This window comes from Trachypithecus francoisi, unplaced genomic scaffold (genome assembly GCF_009764315.1).
Source record: "Trachypithecus francoisi isolate TF-2019V2 unplaced genomic scaffold, Tfra_2.0 Lachesis_group13, whole genome shotgun sequence".
NCBI classification, from domain to species: Eukaryota; Metazoa; Chordata; class Mammalia; order Primates; family Cercopithecidae; genus Trachypithecus; species Trachypithecus francoisi.
Window position 1 is genome coordinate 72,454,090 of NW_022681458.1, and position 19,898 is coordinate 72,473,987.

Below are 19,898 nucleotides of genomic sequence, written 5' to 3' on the forward strand. Positions count from 1 at the left end.
CAGCTGAACCCCGGCTCCGGACAAAAGTTGCAGCTCGGCGCCGGGCCGCTGGGCGGCGAACGCGTGCGCGCGTGCGGGCTGGCGCTTCCGGCCCCGGCCGAGGTGCAGGTCGGCCCAAGAGGTGTGTTGTCGTGGCGCGAGGGATCCTGGGGCTGCTCCAGCCACGCGCCGCCGCCGTCTCCTGGGGTGGTGTGGGTTACCTGGGAGGTGGGTCAGAGGCTCGTCCCGTGCCCTGCGTCCCGGCGTCTCCTTAGGGCGCGTCTTCGGGTCCGGCCAGCAGTGCTGAAAAGGGGGAGAAGGTTGGGGGTAGGGAAGAAACAAGATCCCAGTTCAATAGATTTCTCCGCAGATCCTGTGCCTTCAAACCCTACGAGTCCATACTTTAAAACAAAATGAAGAAATTAAGGCTTAAGGAACTAGAGAGTCGCCTGCAACAAGTGGATGGATTCGAAAAGCCCAAGCTACTTCTAGAACAGTATCCTACCAGGCCGCACATTGCAGGTAGGGCGGCTGGTTCACCACGCCCCTGCTTTCGGCGTTAGTCCAGTCTACTCTGTGATAAAAATAGAACAGTTATTTGGATACAGATAATGTCTAGAGAAATTTTGCCCAAAGATCACCTAGTTAGGTCTTCCTTGACACTGCAGCTCACGGCACGCCCTCCAGACACACACTCGCTATCGTTTTACTGTCTGGTTTTCTGCATATCCCTTAACACTGCCAAACAGTGTTTTTAATGTGTTTTTTTCTCTTCTGACATTATAATCTCTTTGAGGACAAGGAATTTGTTAGTCTCGTTCATACTTGAATTCCCAGTGCCTAGAAGAGTCGCTGGTACTATTTAGGAGCTCAGTAAACATTTACTAAATAAGGGTCAATTTCCTATTGCTACTAATTGCGTAGGCAAGGATTCTTGTGCTATACTCTGCCCTAGAAATGAATACCAGAGTTGATAGTGGAAGGATAGTTTAACAAAATCAGAGTATGTGCTGTATAAAGATGAGCATGCATATTAATTTTAACAGATTTTCTGAGTATTAGTATTGTTGCTTCATGCCAGACGTTGATACTGGGAGTACAAGAGAGAATACAGGAAAACATATATTTATGTTACCGAAGTCATTGGGAAGCCTTAGGGGAAAAAAATTTATTATTATTTTTTGAGATGGGGGTCTCACTCTGTCACTCAGGCTAAAGTGCAGTGGCATGATCAACGGAACTGCAGCCTTGACCTCCAGGACTCAAGTGATCCTCCTACCTAAGCCTCCTGAGTAGCTGGGACTACAGGCATGCACCATCACGCTGGCTAATATTTTTTATTTTTTGTAGAGACAGGGTCTTGCTATGTTGCCCAAGATGGTCTCAAACTCCTTGGCTGAAGTGATCCTCCCACCTTGGCCTCAAGAAGTGCTGAGATTACAGGCATGAGCCTCTGAGCCTGGCCCCTTAGGAAAATTAATTTTCTGAGAGTACCTGCAAAGAGGAGTTTTTTCCAGTTCCAAAATAGTTGTTTCTAAGCTGCCAGCAAAAGTCAAGGAGGACACATGTGTATTTACACTTAACTCCAAGATACTGTCATGATTCCAACCAAAAATTCACACAAAACTACTGTGTCTAGGTTAAGACCAGTTTTCTCAAATAATGACTTACTAGTCTTCTGACTGTAGGTTTTTTTAGTGGAATCCAATTTAAAAAATATTAACAATCTGGCCAAGTATGGTGGCTCACCCCTATAATCCCAGCACTTTGGGAAACCAAGGCAAGAGAATGACTTGAGGCCAGGAGTTCAAGATCAGCCTGGGCAACACAGTGAGACCCTGGCTCTTAAAAAATAAATAAATAAATTAGCCGGGTGTAGTAGTATGCGCCTATACTCCCAGCTGCTGTTACTAAGGCAGGAGAATTGCTTGAGCCCTGGAGTTTCAGGCTGCAGTGAGCTCTGATCCCACCACTGCACCCCAGCCTGGGTGATAAGAGATAGACCCCATCTCTGAAAAAAACAACAAAAAAACCTCTGGATCCTCGGGTACCAATGGCCAGCAGTCCTTGCTGGGTTCAGATATCTTCAGGGAAATATCAGTGGTGGTGGTATTCATGTTTAACCTTAAGTATATCTAACACCCAGTAGTTCTATTATCAGGTCTCATTTGTAGATTATGAATATATATATGTCTGTAGACCATGAGTTTATGTGTCTAAAGGCTACATTGCAGAGCTTATGGTGCTTGTGTTCTGGTGACAAACTTGCTACAACAAAGTTCTGTGGTTGGGTGCAGTGGCTTATGTCTGTAATCCCAACACTTTGGGAGGCTGGGGTGGGAAAAATCGCTTGAGCCCTGGAGTTCGAGACCAGCGTGGCAATATAGTGAGAACCTGTCTGTGTTTAAAAAAAAAAAAAAGGTTTTGTGTCTTTGTGATGCTAATGCTTGTTTGATAGTGGTTTCTAGTCTTATAGATTTCACAGATAAGTAAAATTTCAAAACAATTTAGGAAACTGATACAGAGTTGCTAAATTTATGTTGACAAGAAAGGATTTTTTAAAACCTATTTACTCTTAATGTTCTTTCGTAAAAATATTTCAGCATCAAAGAAAGAACCTATATGAGTGTATGGCAATGTTCTTAACAAGCTGAGGAAAAACTAAACATTTTGACTTCTTTTTCTCATTTTACATCAGAGACGGATCACAGTTTTGTCATTCTTGACATTGCTAGCAGAGACTATTTTTTGAGAACCACTGGTGGGTATTAGCCTCCTTTATGCTGCCTCTTACTACATACCAAATTATTACACCTTATCTTTTAAAAAAAAAAATCTGGAATGGCATTTAGGGGAAGACTGAGTAATGCACAAATAAGATTTTAGTCATCAGCTTGCTTATTCTCTAATTTTTTTTTTATTTTTTAGCATGTATGCTCTATACAATCCATAACACGTATGATGACATTGAAAATAAAGTCGTTGCAGATCTAGGATGTGGTTGTGGAGTACTTAGCATTGGAACTGCAATGTTAGGAGCAGGGTACGTAATGCAATATATGCTATTTGGGTATTGGGTGGCTTTAATAAGGAGCATCAATGGGATTAACTGAATTATATTTATGAGACTCCACAGAATGAGATATAGGGAGCATAAATCTGATACTGAATACATTTTGAACCGGCAGAAGATCTAAACAAACTACAAAAAATAAATTAAAATGGTAAAAGCAGCAGTTCCTTTTATACAAACCTGAGTTTCCAACCCCTGCCAGGTTTGGAAATTATGCTATTGAAAAGCAACACCTGACCAGGCACAGTGGCTCACGCCTGTAATCCCAGCACTTTGGGAGGCCAAAGTGGGCAAATTACTTGAGCCCAGGAGTTTGAGACCAGCCTGGGCAACATGGTGGAACCCCATGTCTACAAAAATACAAAAATTAGCTGGATGTGGTCCCAGCTACTTGGGAGGCTGAGGTGGGAGGATTGCTTGAGCCTGGGAGGTTGAGGCTGCAGTGCAAGATGGCATCACTACACTCACCTGGGTAGCACAGCAAGATCCTGTCTGAAAAAAGAAAAAAGAAAAAAAGAAGAAGAAGAAGAAAACACTCTTACTTTGCTAATTGGGTTAGAAAGATATATGGTTAAAAAGAAAAAAGCTAATTTTGGTTTTGTTTTTCTGTGGGAGCTATAAATTGCCACTCTTTGTGTGTGTTTTGTATTTATAGGTTGTGTGTTGGATTTGACATAGATGAAGATGCATTGGAAATATTTAATAGGAATGTGGAAGAGTTTGAGTTAACAAATATTGACATGGTTCAATGTGATGTGTGCGTATTTTCTAACAGAATGTCCAAGTCATTCGATACAGTGATTATGAATCCTCCCTTTGGGACCAAAAACAATAAAGGTTTGTAACAAGAATCGGGTATATTGGTATATTTATAGAAAAGATTTTTTTTTTTTTTTTTTTTTTTTTGATATGGAGTCTCGCTCTGTCACCCAGGCTGGAGTGCAGTGGCCAGATCTCAGCTCACTGCAAGCTCCGCCTCCCGGGTTCCCGCCATTCTCCTGCCTCAGCCTCCCAAGTAGCTGGGACTACAGGCGCCCGCCACCTCGCCCGGCTAGTTTTTTTGTATTTTTTAGTAGAGACGGGGTTTCACCGTGTTAGCCAGGACGGTCTCGATCTCCTGACCTTGTGATCCGCCCATCTCGGCCTCCCAAAGTGCTGGGATTACAGGCTTGAGCCACCGTGCCCGGCCTAGAAAAGATTTTAAAGCTATTTTTAAGGTCAGGCACAGTGGCTCAGGCATGTAATCCCAGTGCTTTGGGAGGCTGATACAGAAGGATCTTTTGGGGCCAGGAGTTGGTAGCCATCCTAGGCAACATAGTTAGACCCTGCCTCTACACACACACACACACACACACAAATTTTAATTTGCCAAGTGCATTGGTGTGCCTATAGTCCTAGCTACTCCGAAGGCTGAGGTGGGAGGATCACCTAAGCTCAGGTATTGAAGGCTGCCATGAGCTCTGAATGTGCCACTGCACTTCAGCCTTGGTAACAGCAAGACCCTGTCTAGAAAAAATAAAACAAAAATAAAAACGCTTTTTATCACTGACTGTTTGGGCTAAGTGATTTTATCACTCTTCATTAAATAAACCAAGGCTAAGTGATTTTATTACTCTTCATTAAGTAAACCAATCTCTTACCTGTGTAATTCTTTTTTTTTTTTTTTTTTTTTAGACGGTGTCTCGCTGTCGCCCGGGCTAGAGTGCAGTGGCCGGATCTCAGCTCACTGCAAGCTCCGCCTCCCGGGTTTACGCCATTCTCCTGCCTCAGCCTCCCAAGTAGCTGGGACTACAGGCACCAGCCACCTCGCCCAGCTAGCTTTTTGTATTTTTTAGTAGAGACGCGGTTTCACCGTGTTAGCCAGGATGGTCTCGAACTCCTGACCTCGTGATCCGCCTGTCTCGGCCTCCCAAAGTGCTGGGATTACAGGCTTGAGCCACTGCACCCGGCCCTGTGTAATTCTTATAATTTAAATTTCAATTTGTTTAATGCATGGCTAAGAAATTGAGTTTTTCAACTTTTGTTTTTACAGATTTGTATTAAGTAAACAAAGATAGTCATGTCATTTACTGTGTATCTCCCATTTGCTTTCAGGAATAATTTGCCTAACCCTTATGAATGAATATGAAACATATAAAGAATTTTATACTTATAGAACCTGTTTTTTAATGTCTTAACAAACCCAAGGGTTTCTACATGTGCCCATCAGTAACAGTGACTCACTGTGGCTATTAATGTTGTGGGTACTGTGGGCAAGGAGGTTAGGAAGTCAGTGAGGGTAGGAAAAAACATGCATAGTTTAAAAAGTACCCTGACCCCACCAAGAGGTTCTGAATACTACTCTACGCGTTTCCTTCTCCCCTTTTTGAAAGTCATTAATGTTGGAATATAATACTAAATTTTTTACTTGATCCTTATTTAACCAAGACAGTGAAATTCTGGTTTTAGTCTACCAACCTTAAAATAATATTTTGAGGCCGGGCGTGGTGGTTCAAGCCTGTAATCCCAGCACTTTGAGAGGCCGAGACGGGCGGATCACAAGGTCAGGAGATCGAGACCATCCTGGCTAATACAGTGAAACCCTGTCTCTACTAAAAAATACAAAAAACTAGCCAGGCGTGGTGGCGGGCGCCTGTAGTCCCAGCTACTCGGGAGGCTGAGGCAGGAGAACGGTGTAAACCCGGGAGGCGGAGCTTGCAGTGAGCTGAGATCCAGCTCACTGCAAGATCCAGCCACTACACTCCAGCCTGGGCTACAGAGCGAGACTCCGTCTCAAAAAATAATAATAATAATAATATTTTGATAGTTTATTTGTACCCTTATTGCTGAAAGATTTCAAGGTGGCTATTTTGAAGTTTGGAAGAAAATGTTTCTAAATCCTAGTAACTTAATCTTCTATTTTGATAAGAGGTAAATAGGAGGTTTTTTTCTACTCTTCACAGGGACAGATATGGCTTTTCTAAAGACTGCTTTGGAAATGGCAAGAACAGCAGTATATTCCTTACACAAATCCTCAACTAGAGAAGTAAGTTCAAATCATCTGATATTCTGTGGCATTTATTTTTAAATTCATGACAGTGTTTTTTGGATTTAATGTGAATACTAGATACCACAATATCTATTTCTCCTGACCTTTTTGAAATCTTAAACTTAGGAACTAAATTTTCTGCTTAACCAGCTAGCATCTGATTGGCTTTTTTCCAGGCTATAAGACTTCTTTCCTCAAAGATTTTTTCAGACAGGAACTGTTGCCAGAAGAGAGACTATAACTTAGGAATAGAGAAGTGTGTTATAACTAGGATTATGGTATGTTTTGGTTTCTCTGAGTAAGTCTTAGTTGATCCCTTTTGTCCCATTGTCCCCGTGTGGCCTGATGTACTTAAGGGAGGCAATAAGGCCAGGTTTTCAGAACACTGAGCCTGGAGCTAAACAGATCTGAGTTCAGAAATCAGCTATTCTGGCCGGGCGCAGTGGCTCAAGCCTGTAATCCCAGCACTTTGGGAGGCCGAGACGGGCGGATCACGAGGTCAGGAGATCGAGACCATCCTGGCTAACACGGTGAAACCCCGTCTCTACTAAAAATACAAAAACTAGCCGGGCGAGGTGGCGGGCGCCTGTAGTCCCAGCTACTTGGGAGGCTGAGGCAGGAGAATGGCGTAAACCCGGGAGGCGGAGCTTGCAGTGAGCTGAGATCTGGCCACTGCACTCCAGTCCAGGTGACAGAGCGAGACTCCGTCTCAAAAAAAAAAAAAAAAAAAGAAATCAGCTATTCTATTATTACTTTTGCAGCATGTAACACACGGAGAGGTGTATAAGTTGTATTCCAGGAAACTGGAGGGAAGGGCAGTACATTTTTTTAGTGTCAGTATAACATGGTGGTTAGGAACGGAGATTCTGAAGCCAGACCAGACTTTCTGGGTTCAGATCCAAGCTCTGCTGCTTCCCAGCATTATCTTGGTCAAGGTAATTGAGCTTCATCATCAAGGTAATTGAGCTTTTGTCATCTGTACTATCCTCACCTGTACTGTAAGTGTAAGGGACTAAGAGTACCCAATAATTCATAAGAATTGTGAGGATTACATGAGTTAATATTTACAAAGCACTAGATCAGTGTCTGACATGTGTAATTGCTATGTGCTAGCTACTATTATTTAAATCATACATATATTCAAAGATTTTAAAGTGATTTTGTAGGAAAAATAGTTAATTCATGTAATTACAGTGTATAAGAACTCAGTTGGAAATAATACATTTTAGTTACATGGTAATCTGATAACCTTTTAAAAAGCATAAAATATAACAGCTAAAAAGAACTATACTGCTAACAATAAGTAGTGGTACATGTAGGCAAGCAACAGGACACAACATAGCTAGTAAATAAATCCTCACTATATATGAAAGCAAACACCAGTTAAACATTGGTATCCAAACGTGTGTCCCCAAGAACACCCTCAGGTTTGATGATTCACCAGGAAATCTCATAGGACTCAGCATATAGTCTTATTCATGGCTATGATGTATTACAGTGAAAATATAGAGCAAAATCAGCAAAGAGAAAGGTCCATTAGGCAGAGAATGGGGGAAACCAGGGGCAAGCTTCCCGAGTCTTCTGCCAGTGGAATAACACAGGACACACTTAATTTTCCCAGCATGAATTATTGATAACACACGCGAAACACTGCCAACCAGGGAAGCTCATTGGAGACTCAGTGCTCAGGGCTTTTATTAGGGACTGATCATGTAGGCAATTCCCTTTCTGACACATACCCAAATTCTAGACTCCCAGTAGGAAAACAGGTGTTCAGCATAAACAGTGTTAGGCACAGTGAGACACTATTATTAAGGGAGTAGGGAGTGGGAACCTTCCCAAAATCTAAGTTCCCAATCTCCAGCCAAGGGCCAAACTTGTAAGCAGGCCTTTCTAAGGATAAGCAGCCAGGCCTGCTGTGAACTCTTTTCTGCACAGCTTGGCATAACATGAATTTGTTTTAAAATTATACTTTAAGTTCTGGGGAACATGTGCATAACATGCAGGTTACATAGGGATACATGTGCCATGTTGGTTTGCTGCACCCATCAACTCGTCATTTACATTAGTTATTTCTCCTAATGCTCTCTCTCCTCCAGCACCCCACCCCTAGCAGGCCCTGGTGTGTGATGTTCCCCTCCCTGTGTCCATGTGTTCTCATTGTTCAACTCCCACTTATGAGTGAGAACACGTGGTGTTTGGTTTTCTGTCCTTGTGATAGTTTGCTGAGAATGGTGGTTTCCAGCTTCATCCATGTCCCTGGAAAGGACACGAACTCATCCTTTTTTATGGCTGCATAGTATTCCATGGTGTGTATGTGCCACACTTTCTTTATCCAGTCTATTATTGATGGACATTTGGGTTGGTTCCAAGTCTTTGTTATTGTGAATAGTGTCGCAGTAAACATACATGTGCATGTGTCTTTATGGTAGCATGATTTATAACCCTTTGGGTGTATACCCAGTAATGGGATTGCTGGGTCAAATGATATTTGTAGTTCTAGATCCTTGAGGAATAGCCACACTGTCTTCCACAATGGTTGAACTAATTTACACTCCCACCAACACTGTAAAAGTGTTCCTGGCCGGGCGCGGTGGCTCAAGCCTGTAATCCCAGCACTTTGGGAGGCCGAGACGGGTGGATCACGAGGTCAGGAGATCGAGACCATCCTGGCTAACACGGTGAAACCCCGTCTCTACTAAAAAATACAAAAAACTAGCCGGGCGAGGTGGCGGGCGCCTGTAGTCCCAGCTACTTGGGAGGCTGAGGCAGGAGAATGGCGTGAACCTGGGAGGCGGAGCTTGCAGTGAGCTGAGATCCAGCCACTGCACTCCAGCCCAGGAGACAGAGCGAGACTCCGTCTCAAAAACAAAATAAAACAAAAAGTGTTCCTATTTCTCCACATCCTCCCCAACATCTGTTGTTTCCTGACTTTTTTTGTTTTTGTTTTTGTTTTTTGAGGCGGAGTCTCACTCTGTCGCCGTCTGGAGTGCAGTGGCCAGATCTCAGCTCACTGCAAGCTCCGCCTCCCGGGTTTATGCCATTCTCCTGCCTCAGCCTCCCAAGTAGCTGGGACTACAGGCGCCCGCCACCTCGCCCGGCTAGTTTTTGTATTTTTAGTAGAGACGGGGTTTCACCGTGTTAGCCAGGATGGTCTCGATCTCCTGACCTCGTGATCCGCCCGTCTCTGCCTCCCAAAGTGCTGGGATTACAGGCTTGAGCCACCACGCCCAGCAAGTTTCCTGACTTTTTAATGATCGCCATTCTGACTGGTGTGAGATGGTATCTCATTGTGGTTTTGATTTGCATTTCTCTAATGACCAGTGATGATGAGCATTTTTTTCATGTGTCTGTTGGCTGCCTAAATGTCTTCTTTTGGGAAGTGTCTGTTCATGTCCTTTGCCCACTTTTTGATGGGGTTTTTTTTTTCTTGTAAATTTGTTTCAGTTCTTTGTAGATTCTGGATATTAGCCCTTTGTCAGATGGATAGATTGCAAAAATTTTCTCCCATTCTGTAGGTTGCCTGGTTACTCTGATGATAGTTTTCTTTTGCTGTGCAGAAGCTCTTTAGTTTACTTAGATCCCATTTGTCAGTTTTGGCTTTTGTTGCCATTGCCTTTGATGTTTTAGTCATGAAATCTTTGCCCATGCCTATGTCCTGAATGGTATCGCCTACGTTTTCTTCTAGAGCTTTTATGGTTTTAGGTCTTACATTTAAGTCTTTAATCCATCTTGAGTTAATGTTTGTATAAGGTGTAAGGAATGGATCCAATTTCAGCTTTCTACATATGGCTAGCCAGTTTTCCCAGCACCACTTATTAAATAGGGAATCCTTTTCCCTTTGCTTGTTTTTGTCAGGTTTGTCAAAGATCAGATGGTTGTAGATGTGTGGTGTTATTTCTGAGGCCTGTGTTCTGTTCCATTGGTCTATATATGTTTTGGTACCAGTACCATGCTGTTTTGGTTACTGTAGCCTTGTATCGTTTGAAGTCAGGTAGCGTGGTGCCTCCAGCTTTGTTCTTTTTGCTTAGGATTGTCTTGGCTATGTGGGCTCTTTTGGTTCCATATGAAATGTAAAGTAGTTTTTTCCAATTCTGTGAAGAAAGTCAGTGGTAGCTTGATGGGGATAGCATTAAATCTATAAATTACCTTGGGCAGTACGCCCTTTTCACGATATGGTGCTCTACACTTTCAGAGAAACTTCTCTAGTGACGAACTATAGAAATGATCCCTGAAAGTATAGTCTTGGCATAACATGGATTTTATAAAACTCAGTTTTACTGCATGAACTGAATTGCCCGTGTACAGAGATCTCTGCCAAATGGTTTCTAGGATAGCTAGCTGTATATATTAATGAAATAATGCTACAGAAACCATATGAGAACATTACACATCTTTGATAGATTTCTGAAATAGTCATGCATCCTTTAACAGCAGGGATATGTTCTGACAAATGTATTCTGAGAAATGCATCCTGAGGTGATTTCACCATTGTGCAGACATAAGAGTGGACCACCGAGGCTCTGTGGTTAGTCTCTCATTCCTAGGCTACAAACCTGTCAACCTGTTACTGTATTGACTACTACAGGTAACTGTAACACAATGGTATTTTTTTAATCTAAACATATATAAATACCAAGAAGGTAATGTGTTGTGCTATGATGTCAAGATAGCTACATCACTAGGCAATAGCAATTTTTCAGCTCCATTTATAATTTTATGGGACTACCGAAATATAGGCAGTCCCTAGATAACCCCAAATGGCATTATATGGTGCATGAGTAGCTTTCTATCACTTGGATTTATTGTATGATTTGGTTCAGATTGTTAAATATATTGAAATTGATTTCTTATTTTCAGACTACTATCCATTCAATTGAAATTTTTATAAGGGTCTAGATTCTAATGAAATTTTAAGCTTAAAAACTCAATCTCAATTATTAGTAAAAAGCAATTTTAAAAAATCATTACAAATCAGCTCATAACAACATATTGTTTATGTTCAGCATGTTCAAAAGAAAGCTGCGGAATGGAAAATCAAGATAGATATTATAGCAGGTAAGACAAATCTCAATCCTAATATCCAAAAGAGCCAACATGCATTCGTCCAACCAAAACTTTCATGCAGGTGCTGAGATCTACTATAAAGTATGCTTTACAGTGTGGCAAAATGTGCATGATTGGTAATAGATTGGAAATGGAGTAAAAGCAGAGTGATCACTTAGCTTGAGACTGTCCTAATTTATGCAATTTACTGAAAATTTCTAATAGCACTCAGGTATTTGGTCACTCCAGCCTCAGGCAGAACACTGTATAGCAGCACAATGGCTAAAAACACGGGCTTGGGGCCAGGCATGGTGGCTCATGCCTGTAATCCCAGCACTTTGGGAGGCCGAGGTGGGCAGATCACCTGAGGCTTAGAGTTTGAGACCAGCATGGCCAACATGGTGAAACCCCATCTCTACTAAAAATACAAAAAAATTAGCCAGGCATGGTGGCGCACACCTCTAATCTCAGCTACTTGGGAGACTGAGGCGGGAGAATTGCTTGAGTCCCAGAAGCAGAGGTTGCAGTGAGCCGAGATTGTGCCACTGTTCTTCAGCCTGGATGACAGAGGAGACTCAGAGTCTCAAAAAACAAAAACAAAAACAAAACAAAACAAAAAAAAAACGTGGGCTTGGATTTGGTCAGATCTTGGTTTGAAATTCATTCATGGAAAATGCTATCAGATTATTCCCAGATAATCTTTCTAATTTCATTTTTTTTTTCTTTTTTTTGGGAGACAGAGCCTTGCTCTGTTACCTAGGTTGGAGTGCAGTGGCAACCTCCACCTTCTGGGTTCAAGCGATGCTCTTGCCTCCGTCTCCCAAATAGCTGGAACTACAGGCGTGCACTACCATGTCTGGCTAATTTTTTTATCTTTAGTAGAGACAGGGTTTCACCACACTGGCCAGGCTGGTCTTAAACTCCTGACCTCAGATGATCCTCCAGCCTCTGCCTCCCAAAGTGCTGGGATTAGAGGTGTGAGCCACCGAGCCTGGCCTCTAATTCCATTCTCTAATTGCCCCTGGAATCAAATAACATCTATCTTTTTCTTCTAAATATCAACACTATGAGTAAATCATGTTTGATACATTTTATTACTAAATTGGGTAATAGTCACAAACATCAAAACAGGAAAAGCATATAACTAGAAGCTAATTATAATCTAAGCCCAAAATAAGAGTGCAATAAGGGAACATGTTTTTTCACAATAAACAATGAATTGCCACTGTAGTGTTAAACATACAGCTAGATATATTACTGTTCATAATAATAATGTAACATATACATCTGTTCATCTTCCTGTTATTTTCAGTGTTGCATTACTTAGTTTTAGGGGTTTTTTGTTTTTGTTTTTGTTTTTTGAGATGGAGTCTCCATCTGTTGCCCAGGCTGGAGTGCAGCAGCACAGTCTTGGCTCACTGCAACCTCCACCTCCTAGGTTCAAGGGATTCTTCTCCTGGCTCAGCCTTCACGAGTGGCTGGGACTACAGGCGCACCACCACACCCAGCTATTTATTTATTATTTTTGGTAGAAACGAGGTTTCACCATGTTGGCCAGGCTGCTCTCGAACTCTTCACCTCAGCTCATCTGCCCGCCTTGGCCTCCCAAAGTGCTGGGATTAGAGGCGTGAACCACCACACCCGGCCAGTTTTAGGTATTATATGCAGTATGGAACACCTTAGAACAGTCCCAGTAGTATACCAAGCCAGAGGCTTGCTCCTCCAAATGTGGTCCTCAGACCATCAGCATTAAAATCCCTGGGATTTCCTTGATAGAAATAAAGAATTTCAGGCCGGGCGTGGTGGCTCACGCCTGTAATCCCAGCACTTTGGGAGGCTGAGGCGGGCAGATCACAAGGTCAGGAGATCAAGACCATCCTGGCTAACACAGTGAAACCCTGTCTCTATTAAAAAATACAAAAAAATTAGCCAGGCATGGTGGCGAGCACCTGTAGTCCCAGCTACTCTGGAGGCTGAGGCAGAATGGCATGAACCTGGGAGGTGGAGCTTGCAGTGAGCCCAGATTGTGCCACTGCACTCCAGCCTGGGCGACAGAGTGAGACTCCATCTCAAAAAAAAAAAAAAAAAAAAATTTCAGGCTCCACCCAGACCTACTGAATTAGAATCTGCATTTCAACAAGATCCCCAGGTGATTTGATTGCACATTAAAACTTGAAAGCTGTGACATACAGGAGTAGACTACTGTCATCCCTCTAAAATAGATCAGTAGTAAAGAGTTTGGAGAATCTACATTATTCTTTAGAAGGAAGAAATGTGAAAAACTGGTTTTCGTTTTAGAGCTTCAGAGGAAAATGGGTACTTACTACAATTATTAAACTCGGGGTAAGAAAATTTTGAAATAAGCATGGTTATTATGAGATTAAGTTAGCTACAGACTATTAGGAAATTAAAAATAGAAAGGTGCCATCCTTTTCATAGGATTTACTTTTTGGTCCACTTTTTATCCTTCTAAACTCTTCACTTGTAACCTCAAATTTCAGTATAAATGGCCATAATAAAAGAAATGCCAAGCTGCCATGGCCAATGCTGGGAATATAGCAAGTCACTACTTGGATAAGTTAAAGGTTCTAAAATGTTCAGTTTACCAGCACTTAATACTTTTCTTAGTTTTTTTTTGTTGTTGTTGTTGTTGTTGTTTAGTCAAGGGTGGTAAATGCTTGGAAATATAATTTTATCCTTGGGTGGCTTTTGTTTTACAGAGCTTCGATATGACCTGCCAGCATCATACAAGTTTCATAAAAAGAAATCAGTAAGTCTCTTGATTTTGGCTGGTCTACATTCGGTATTGAAAAGTTTTCTGGGCTGGACGTGGTGGCTCATGCCTGTAATCCCAGCTACTCAGGAGGCTGAGGCAAGGGAATCGCTTGAACTCAGGAGGCGGAGGTTGCAGTGAGCTGAGATTGCCCCACTACACTCCAGCCTGTGCGACAGAGTGAGAGTCAGTCTCAAAAAAGAAAAAGAAAAAAAAAAAAAAAGAAAAGCTTTATGACAAGTAATTATTTCTAGTGTTATCAACTTTCCTGTGTAAATATAGAAAGACAGCCTAGGAGACACCATAAATGGCCTGTGGGAAGGGCCCATAGTCAACAGCTAATATTCTAGTTCTTTATTAAATGCTCTGGGTACAAAAAGAAAAACAAAAAACTGTTTTTGCTCTTTTCATATAGTATATATTTTATTAGTTTGTACTAATACATTCTCATATTACAAAGGCAATTTAATGGAAGAATCTTCCTTTTGATATTTGAATCATCTGAAATAACACAAACAGAACTATACATTTGCATAACAAAAAGACAAGTTAAACAACAACAAAAAAAATTTTCCTTTCTCACAGGTGGACATTGAAGTGGACCTAATTCGGTTTTCCTTTTAAAAGCCCCTGCAAACAAAAGTAGTTTAAAACCTATTTAAAATGAATAAAAAATTGGTTTACTAAACTACTGGTCTCCGGCACCATTTTCTGTTTTCTGTTGTTTGGATGCAGGTTCTTCTTTGTCTGTTTCTTCTCTTGCTCTTTTCACAGGTCCTATAAGGTAACAATTAATTTTTGTGAAATTCAACGTAAGTACTGCTCTATTTTAATACTGAGTACAATTACTAATAATGATACTGTTGAAAAAGATGCAACAACTTCCTTGCACCAATGAGAAAAGGCTTTTCTCTTAGTACAGACCTGACCTCTAGATTCATCTTCCAAATATCCTGTCCCTGACTTATACAACAGCATAACCAAGGTAAATCATAATAATCCAAGAATGGCACTTATCCAGGAGTTGAAAAGCCAAATCCCTATTCTCTGGCAAATCATTTATTTATGGAAGTAAAAATTTTCTCATGAAACTACCAAAGGACTTAGGAAAAAACTTACCAGTTGCACCATTTTCATCATGTTCATCATCACTAGCAAATTTTGTTTTCTTGCCCTGAAACTGTACTTTTCCTTTACCAGACCCAGCCTGGGCAGCTTTATTACCCTTTCCTTTTCCTTTAAATCTACGACCTGTAGAGACACAATTGAGCACTCTGTAAAGAATTTTTTTTAAGTCTCTTGTCAATGTTTTTGAACACTGATTAAAGTTTTTGCTTAAGTAAATGGGTTCAACAACCAAACTGTTAAAGAAAAATCAGAATAAATGACCTTTTGACTTCCATTTGTTTAGGGATTCTTGTTGGTCTTCTATTATTTTTTTCAGTGCTTCTTTTTCCACCTCTCCTTCTAGTACTTCCCAAGTCACTTCTTTGTTCCTTAATTGTAGGTTACCATTATTTGCATCTTTGGCTTTTCCCAAAGCTTCCTTGGCTTTTTCTTTAAATAGTATTATCCCCTATACCAGAGACAGAAAACAAAAGCCATACCCTTAGTTTTTTAGTCCCACAATTAATTTCTTTGTTCAAAGTAATTTTTTCTACCCTGCAAACCTTCCATGCCTTTACCAGTTTGAATGAATTTCACTGAACAGTAGAAAAGGAATGCTACAGAAGTAAAACTGCAATAATCAGTATGAACAGTTATTCACAGTATAATTCAGAAACTATCAGACATCACATATAGTGACAATAACAACAAAGTAAATGATCAAGTAGAAACTAATTTAGTATAATTCAGAAAATATCAGACATCACATCTAGTGACAATAACAAATGATCAAGTAGAAACTAATTTAATAAACACAATTTTTAAAATTGCTTTCTACTAATTTTGTCTAAGTTTCTACAGATTTTCAAACTGACTGCTAAAAAGCATAGGAATGTTTCCAAACCTCTTTTGCTCCTCTGACGAAGTCTATCCATTTTATTTCACCATGATTTGAGAAAAGTATGTGTAAATCTTCTCTACAGGTCTGATCATCTAAATCACCTGAAAATTTCAGCAAGCATCCAATCTTTTCTTCTAGAGATTTCTATAAAAATATACAAAGCGATCAAAAAGTTTCTTAAGAGCAAGAACAGACCATAAATGACTCACACCACATTATAGCTATACAAGAAAGAGCCTAGAAACCAAAATGCTGTTTTAAAGTAGTTTCTCCTGCCTAGGCAGCAAGAGCGAAACTCCATCTCAAAAAAATAATAATAATAAGTAAATAGTTTCATAGTGTTGGTGTTTTCCTTTGTCATCCTTTATCCCAAAATGGCTTTCAATATTATTTGATCTTTTATACAACTGGCATTTAGTTATAAACTACATAAAATCTGATTATTAAACTATCTTGGAAAATAATTCTAGGCAGTATTTATCATACTTTAAAAAATTTTTAGGCCGGGCGCAGTGGCTCATGCCTGTAATCCTAGCACTTTGGAGGGCCGAGGTAGGCGGATCACGAGGTCAGGAGATGGAGACCATCCTGGCTAACACGGTGAAAACCCTGTCTCTACTAAAAAAAAAATATACAAAAAATTAGCTGGGCATAGTGCCCAGTGCCTGTAGTCGCAGCTACTCAGGAGACTGAAGCAGGAGAATGGGGTGAACCCAGGAGACGGAGCTTGCAGTGAGCCCAGATCGCGCCACTACACTCCAGCCTGGGCGACAAAGCGAGACTCTGTCTCAAAAAAAGAAAAAAAATTTTTGTTTAAAGAGTCATTATTATTTTCCCCAAACAAATAGTTTTACCTGTAACTTTCTAAATGGAAATACACATCAGTATCTTAAGTCAAAAATAAAAGTCAGTATTAATCTATGATTAGAATCTTTAGAAGTTATAGGACATTTTCTCATAAGTTCTAGGCATAAATGAACTTTTTCTGAGTATTTCAAAATATATTTGCCTGTGTTTTATTATATTTTTTATTTTTAGGCAGGGTCTCACTCTGTCACCCAGGCTGGAGTGCAGTGGCATGATCTTGGTTCACTGCAACCTCCGCATCCTGGGTTCAAGTGATTCTCCTGCCTCAGCCTCCCGAGTAGCTGGCATTACAGGCATACACCACCACGCCTGGCTAATTTTTGTATTTTTAGTAGAGGCAGGATTTCACCATATTGGCCAGGCTGGTCTCGAACTCCCACCCTCAGGTGATCCACCCACCTTGGGCTCCTAAAGTGCTGGGAATACAGGCGTGGGCCACTGCACTCGGCCTTTTCGTATTTTAGAACCTATTTCCTATCCTTAGTGTTCTCTTTTCCCTCAATATAATACCTGATATATTGCTTTAGTGCAATGACAACTATAGATAGCTTTGCTTACATATTTTCTTGAAAAAGTCCTCAGACTTAAAAGCTATTCATTTAACTATGAATTACAGATATACTAGATAGAAGTAATATATACTTACCATTTCAGCATCTTCTTCTAACTTCTGTTTTGCTTCTTGCTCTCTACAAATAAAAATATCATAATTATAACATACTTCCATTTACTATATAAGAAAATTAAGTCCTAATAAAGTTAGGATCACTAAACTTACTTAACCAAAGTCAGAAGTCCTTAGGTTTTTTTGATCGTCCAATGCTAGACTGCAATGCAATTTGGCCCCGAAATTGTCAAGGCAGCTTAAGATCTCAATGTTTCACTAGCAAAGAGAAAGGTCTACTGCCACTATTTCAGAGCGCACCAACTATATTTCTGTCAGAGCATTAAGGAATTCAAAGTATGTCATGATTAGTTCAACATACTTACTGTTTAGCTCTTAATTTAGCTTCCACTTTGTTTTGTTTTCTTTCTTCATTTTTTTTGGCAAAGTAATCATCCCTAAAGAACACACAGTACAGAGGCTAAGTTCACGAGAACAAAGTTAAGACTGCAGATTGTTTTGAATAACTTAAGACATGGCATGGCAATAAATGTTGCACACATTTACTATCAACATAATCATCAACTAAAAATTCAAAATATGCCAAAGAAGTTACTCTCTCATGTTGTTTTAAATAACAGCTTTACTAAGGAAAAATTCCATGTGCCACATAATTCATTATTTTAAAGTGTACCTTGAATTTTTTTTAGTATATTCAGTTGTACAACCATCACTACTAATTTCAGAATATTTTCATGACCCCAAAAAGAAACCCCCTATCCATTAGCAATTTCATGTTGATTTTCATTGATCATTCATGTATAGGGAAAAAAAGTGTATCAGAAGACATGCAAATAATATTGCAGTTTTCTATAGTGTTAATTCCACAAAAGGAGAAAATTCTAAAATCCCCAAGATCTAAGAATAACAGCAATTATGAAAACCATGTTAAATAATTTTTGAGGAATTAACACTGATACTATGACTGACACTATGACTGTGATCCATCACAGTGCATCTCTAAGTCTATCAGGTTTAGTATATACCATTTAGAAGACCGTAATGCACTAAAATACTAAAAATATTGGCCTTTCAGGGGATGCTACTTCCATGCTCCTTACCCTAGTGTGTCAATTCCATATAACTAAAAGGCCAGGAGAAACATCAGCAAAAAGACTTACTTGAAAAGTATTAGCAGGTCTGTTTCTTTGTACTTCTGGTCAGGGGTCTCTACAAACTTCTTAGCAGATTCAATGCTATCAAACACAACAAAAATTGATCCCTATAAAAAGGAAGGAAAATATTTTTTAAGTTATTTCCCATATATTTTAAAACTAGAAAAAGTCTGTATTATCATACCTTAAATGCTTTATGCAATGTTCTTCTCATCTGAATATTTAGTACTTGACCTTTATCTTCTAACCATTCTTTTATGTCATCAAGAGTTGCATCAGTTGGGAAGCCTTTCTGTGAAGAGTGGGAAGTAATGTACAAATAACAAATAATGACTTCTCAGATAAACAATTGGAGAGAATTTGATTCATTTTATCTTGAAATGAACCCAGGATATACCTATCTATCTCTATTTATCTTTGTTAATCACTTTTTTTTTTTTTTTTTTGAGACAGAGTCTCTCTCTGTCGCCCAGGCTGGAGAGCAGTGACCGGATCTCAGCTCACTGCAAGCTCCGCCTTTCGGGTTCACGCCATTCTCCTGCCTCAGCCTCCCGAGTAGCTGGGACTATAGGCGCCCGCCACCACGCTCGGCTAGTTTTTTGTATTTTTTAGTAGAGACGGGGTTTTACCGTGTTAGCCAGGATGGTCTCGATCTCCTGACCTCGTGATCCGCCCGTCTCAGCCTCCCAAAGTGCTGGGATTACAGGTTTGAGCCACCGCACCCGGCCTATCTTTGTTAGTCACTTAACAGCCTTGTTTAGGAGCTACTACTCTCCAGTGCAATAAATGTGATTCATCTGGTATTTGCTTCAAAATAATTCAGTTGAGGCAAAAATAAAACAAGATGATTTGCATGTTCTGTTAATAACTAGTAAAGCTGGTGATAGTACATTACTGAATCTATATACATCTGAAATTTTCCATAATAAAAAAAACTATTTAAAAATACGCTAAAGAAAATTGTAATCAAGTTTAGCTGCTGATAAGAACAGCTAATATGCAATAGGTGCTTAGAATATGTCAAAGATTTGATCCAATGGTGTATTTTTTTTTTTCATTTAATTCTCACAACAGTTCTACACGGTAGAAAATATCCACGTTTATGAAGATAAAACTTAGGACCAGGCATGGTGGCTCACACCTGTAATCCCAGCACTTTGGGAGGTCAAGGTGATTGGATTACTTGCGCCCAGGAGATTGACACCAGCCTGGGCAACACAGGGAGACCCCTGTCTCTACAAAAAATGTTTAGCCACATGTGGTAGCATGCGCCTGTAGTCCCAGCTACTCTGGAGGCTGAGGTGGGAGGATCACTTGAGCCTAGGAGGTCAAGACTGCAGTGGAC

The 19,898-nt window shown here is 40.3% G+C and overlaps 2 protein-coding genes and 1 pseudogene across 9 annotated transcripts in view; 1 reads left to right on the forward strand and 2 right to left on the reverse strand.

Moving 5' to 3' along the window:
• Positions 1 to 14,587, forward strand: METTL5 (methyltransferase like 5). 7 transcript variants are annotated; one of them, XM_033231185.1, is made up of 8 exons: positions 1 to 121; positions 350 to 501; positions 2,908 to 3,022; positions 3,708 to 3,889; positions 5,995 to 6,077; positions 11,087 to 11,138; positions 13,829 to 13,896; positions 14,485 to 14,587. In XM_033231185.1, the coding sequence occupies exons 2-8, from the start codon at positions 393 to 395 to the stop codon at positions 14,521 to 14,523; spliced, it is 648 nt and encodes a 215-aa protein (XP_033087076.1). In that variant the 5' UTR covers positions 1 to 121; positions 350 to 392; the 3' UTR covers positions 14,524 to 14,587. The 7 variants fall into 7 exon arrangements, with proteins under 7 accessions (XP_033087076.1, XP_033087080.1, XP_033087081.1 ...); XM_033231189.1 differs by having other exon boundaries at positions 2 to 121; positions 13,847 to 13,896; XM_033231190.1 differs by having other exon boundaries at positions 58 to 207; positions 13,847 to 13,896.
• On the reverse strand, positions 10,249 to 10,327 carry LOC117095562 (annotated as a pseudogene).
• SSB (small RNA binding exonuclease protection factor La) overlaps positions 14,295 to 19,898 on the reverse strand; it is a 14,912-nt gene continuing 9,308 nt past the window's right edge. For both annotated transcript variants that reach the window (XM_033231182.1, XM_033231183.1), the window contains exons 5-12: positions 18,738 to 18,845; positions 18,560 to 18,660; positions 17,765 to 17,836; positions 17,421 to 17,463; positions 15,911 to 16,051; positions 15,289 to 15,475; positions 15,019 to 15,150; positions 14,295 to 14,676 (exon numbers count right to left, since the gene is read on the reverse strand). In XM_033231182.1, coding sequence (XP_033087073.1) covers positions 14,588 to 14,676; positions 15,019 to 15,150; positions 15,289 to 15,475; positions 15,911 to 16,051; positions 17,421 to 17,463; positions 17,765 to 17,836; positions 18,560 to 18,660; positions 18,738 to 18,845 — 873 coding nt within the window. In that variant the 3' untranslated portion in view covers positions 14,295 to 14,587. The remainder of the gene's footprint in view (positions 14,677 to 15,018; positions 15,151 to 15,288; positions 15,476 to 15,910; positions 16,052 to 17,420; positions 17,464 to 17,764; positions 17,837 to 18,559; positions 18,661 to 18,737; positions 18,846 to 19,898) is intronic.

Excerpts from the sequence above, each read along its gene's own strand:
- METTL5 (XM_033231185.1), top strand. The coding sequence starts at position 393 with ATGAAGAAATTAAGGCTTAAGGAACTAGAGAGTCGCCTGCAACAAGTG. Across the intron at positions 3,890-5,994 it reads TGGGACCAAAAACAATAAAG|GGACAGATATGGCTTTTCTA; the intron begins GTTTGTAACAAG and ends TACTCTTCACAG. Across the intron at positions 6,078-11,086 it reads ACAAATCCTCAACTAGAGAA|CATGTTCAAAAGAAAGCTGC; the intron begins GTAAGTTCAAAT and ends GTTTATGTTCAG.